This window comes from Puntigrus tetrazona, chromosome 18 (genome assembly GCF_018831695.1).
Source record: "Puntigrus tetrazona isolate hp1 chromosome 18, ASM1883169v1, whole genome shotgun sequence".
Classification (NCBI taxonomy): Eukaryota; Metazoa; Chordata; class Actinopteri; order Cypriniformes; family Cyprinidae; genus Puntigrus; species Puntigrus tetrazona.
The window spans coordinates 18,105,947-18,110,337 of record NC_056716.1 but is presented as its reverse complement, the minus strand read 5'-3'; the positions used below and the strand labels follow the sequence as shown (position 1 = coordinate 18,110,337).

Genomic DNA, 4,391 nt, shown 5'->3' with positions numbered 1-4,391 from the left:
TAATTTTTGACTTCTAATAAAGACATCTGTTTATGAAGTGCCCTTTCTGATTAAAAGAATATTGTCATGTTTCACAAAATAAATTTTTACAAATATATATATATATATATATATATATATATATATATATATATATATATATAAACATGAACTTTCAGTCCAATAAATAGCCTATATATGTATTCATTTATTTTACATTTGTAAATGCATTAAATATGCTTTTAATATGCATTTATTAAAACTGTATTTTTACATGATTTTCTTCTTTCCTCTTCTAACGCACGCTTCGTGGCTCTGTTTTGTGTGTGTTGAAGGAGCAGTGCTCTCAGTTCAGCGAGGTCGCAGGCAGCCAGCGTTCGGAGGAGAGCGACGTCGACCCCATCTCTCCGATGCAGCTGCCAGACTCCCAGTGGAAGCGACAGGCCCCCACGCCGGGGTCCCGCGAGCACGACCCGGGCTCCCAGCGCGTCACCAAACGCCACCGCAAACTGCTAAAGACCAGCCCGGTGCTGCGAGCTCGCGCGAACTCTTCCCTGCCCAGCTCCCGCCGGCTCTCCGACGTCCAGGAGTCTCGCCGGCGCATCGTGCGCGAGGTCTGCGGCAAATACAGGAGTAATATTTCGCGGACGATAACGCCGCATCACGTCTCGCGCATCTACGTGGAGGACAGGCATAAACTGCTCTACTGCGAGGTGCCCAAAGCCGGATGCTCCAACTGGAAGAGAGTCCTGATGGTGTTGGCCGGCGTCGCCAACTCGACTCGTGACATCAATCACGTGGCCGTTCATTACGACAACCACCTGAAACGCCTGGACAGCTTCGACCGGCAGGGCATCACCAAGCGCTTGGAGACGTATACCAAAGTCCTGTTCATCCGAGAGCCCATGGAGCGACTGGTGTCCGCCTTCAGGGACAAATTCGAGAGCCCCAATTCCTACTACCATCCCGTCTTCGGAAAGCCCATCATCTCCAAATACAGAGTGAACGCCTCGCAGGCGGCTCTGAAGACGGGAAGCGGCGTGACCTTCCGAGAGTTCATCCACTATCTTCTGGACGTGCATCGTCCCGTGGGAATGGACATCCACTGGGAAGCCGCCAACCAGCTTTGCAGCCCCTGCCACCTCCACTACGACTTCGTCGGGAAGGTGGAGACCTTGGAGGAAGACGCCAACTTCCTTTTACGGAAGATCGGGGCCCCGGAGAACCTGACGTACCCCTCGTTCAAGGACGGGAACCCCAAAGCGGCCAGAACTTCCACGCAGATCACGCAGCATTACTTTTCGCAGCTGAACGCGTCCGAGCGCCAGCGGGCGTATGACTTCTACTACATGGACTACTTGATGTTTAACTACTCCAAACCCTACAAAGACCTCTACTGACGCTTGCGCTTTAACTGCTGGTAACCCGCGTGCGCTGTCCGGTCGATGCTTCAGAGACTAATTTGACTAATCCGTAATCACATGGCCTCATCCTCTTTGGAGATTCAGCTGTCGATAACCCGGAGCACATCACTCTTTATTTCCCATTAAAAAGTCCCAACCAGGCGTGACCCTACAAGTGACCGGCGACTATCTCATCTGTCACATTCTCAGCGCATACATAGCATAAAAACTACGTGTTTAGTAGCCTGTTGTAAGAGATCTGGGGGTTTAAAATGAAAAGAAATTAGTTTTATCCATCAGGGACGCATTAAAGTGATACAAAATTGACAGTAAGGATACATATTAGAAACAAACTTTGTACGTTTTAAAGCTTGGAGACAAAAATATATTTTGCTCCACGTTAAAAATCATGAGAAATTTGGAGGAAAATAATTAATTATTTAGTTTTTGGCTGTATTTTTTATTTTTTGGGCCAGCAAAAAAACAGCAAAACTGTGTCAAAATTCAGCTTTGCTCAATAAATTGTATTTTAAAGTATATCAAAAATAGAAAACTGTTATTTTAGATTGCAAATATATTTTTGTATTTTACACTCTCAGAAAAAAAAAAGGTTCAAAGGGTCTATTTTGGTACCTTAAAGGTATATATTAGTGTACGCATTTATTTAAAATAAATACCCATGGAACATTATTTTAGATTATAATAATATTTAAGTTTTACCGAGCTTTTCTTCGAATAATTGCAGCCTTGATGAGCAGAAGAGACCTGGACCAATGAGGTGTCGGTGTGGGCGGGGCTACGCTAAAAAAATATCTTTAATAGGACAGAAACTCGGAGAGAAACTTGTTGCTTTGTTGCGTCACGCCTGTTACACGTCACACCGGTCAGAACATTACACCACAACATAGAAAAGTGAAAAATGACATGAAAGTGAAAGATGACCCTTTTGTGTTACATATTTCTTCTCTCGAAAAAAAAAACGCCACTGTACTATTATCGTTAGCAAGGTATTCTTTGCAAAAAAAATAATAATTGTATGGCTACGGTGCAATGAAGGCGTCACATGGTAATACTATGGCTTTTTAAAAATAGTACTATGGTGTTTCAGGGTACTTTCAAAGAATACCATGGTACTGCAGTCGTACAGCTAACCTAGAAATAAAAAGCACTTTTGTAAATACTATAGTATGTGAATATGGTAAAATAACTTTACCATGAAGTATACTATATAGTACATTAATATAGTGATCATGATCATTGCACCATGGTATTTTTGAAAGTGTTTCCTCCCATTATATATATATATACATAAATATATATTAAGAAGATCACTCGCTTCCCTTTAGCAAACACCCATCATCCACCACTAACTACACTGATATTTTCAGATAAATCTATAATCTATCTATAATTGTAAAAAGGGCATTCAGAGGATTATATTTTTCTATGTATTTGTAAAACAGCTTTAGATGTGATTGATGCTTTTGTGCAAATTCACGACCATCTGTTGGGTTTATGAGTACGAAACTGTGCACTAGATCCTTAAACCGCGTTTATTAGATTAGGATGCGTGTGCGTGCGCGCGCGTGTGTGTGTGCGTGCGCGCGCGTGTGTGCGCGTGCGCGTGTGCGTACGCTTATGTCTTGTACGTGAGTTCATTTCCAAACACAGCGCATTAAATGACTATATAGATCTGAACAGATTTTATTTATCCGATGCAAACTGCACTGTTTAAGAGCTATATATGATGAGCATAATATATTTTTTATTTTATTTTATTTAGTTTTGTCACAGAGAGTAGATTTGAGCTGGTGTGTTTCACAGCAAAGACTGAATCAGCTTTATAACCGTGAGTGTTTCTTCTGTCACCCATGTCCTCACACTTCTTTAAAGATACATTTATAAATATATAAATATATATATATATATATATATAGATCTATATGAAATCACACATACAGTAACTGGTGAATGTATAACTGTCGTTGGTGCAAAACTGTATAAATCCATATGACCTATAAGCCCTTTGCCTTATTTGACACTGCCAGTGTTTCAGGAAGAGCTGCAGTCGCAGACTGACAGTGAATAAACATTTTGTCTTTGGCCTTTTTTGTCTTTTTCAGTGTGTTTTCTCAACAGTGAGCATCCCTGTTCTCCGCCGCTGTTAAACGCTGTACGTTCAGCCCAGATCCCCACATTATCACATTATCTCATGAATAAATGCACACGTATTTGCACTTTTTAGTATCAAAATAATTCTTGATTTTGCCGTACTTTATAGATTTTGATATACACAGGTACATTTTATTTTAATATAAACGTATACATTTTTTTCAGTGTTTTGATGTCTTTCAAGAATAAGTAGAAAAGCAATTATTACATTATTTTTTTTACATCATTTTGTAATTATTTCAGATAGGTCGATTAGAAATTATGTAGAAATTTTTGTGTTTAATTATATATTTATTTATTATATATTTATTATAAATTATATATTTATTTATTTTATTTTTATTTTTTTAGTTTTTCACTCCACTGGTATATATTTATATTTATATTTATATTTATATATATATATATATATATATATATATATATATATATATATATATATATATATATATATATATATTTTTTTTTTTTTTTTTTTTTTTATTTTTTTTTTTTTTATATTTTTTAAAATTAACTACATTAGAAAAATGACAGTATATCATATATATATATATATATATATATATATATATATATATATATATATATATATATATATATATAAACCTTTATTTTGGATGCGATTATTCAGCAGCCAGCACTAATTAGTTTTTAATTAGTACCTTTAATCATAAGAGGTGTACTAGACAAAAAATACTTATCAAATTGCTTATTAATAATAATTGTGTAATTTACACATTTAATAAGTGACTTAATGTATACTTATACTTATCAGTATACTTATTTAATGTTTAATTTTCAGATGAAGCAGCCTACTATTAAAACCATATATATATA

The 4,391-nt window shown here is 37.0% G+C and overlaps 1 protein-coding gene across 2 annotated transcripts in view; it reads left to right on the top strand.

Annotated features, from left to right (window-relative positions):
- The window catches only part of chst8 (carbohydrate (N-acetylgalactosamine 4-0) sulfotransferase 8), a 63,094-nt gene extending 61,164 nt beyond the window's left edge, over positions 1-1,930 (top strand). The window contains exon 3 of one of the 2 annotated variants that reach the window (XM_043216778.1): positions 315-1,930. In XM_043216778.1, the coding sequence (XP_043072713.1) occupies positions 390-1,379 (990 nt within the window). In that variant the 5' untranslated portion in view covers positions 315-389 and the 3' untranslated portion in view covers positions 1,380-1,930. The remainder of the gene's footprint in view (positions 1-314) is intronic. The other variant, XM_043216779.1, reaches the window with a different exon arrangement.
- Positions 1,931-4,391: the final 2,461 nt, after the last annotated feature.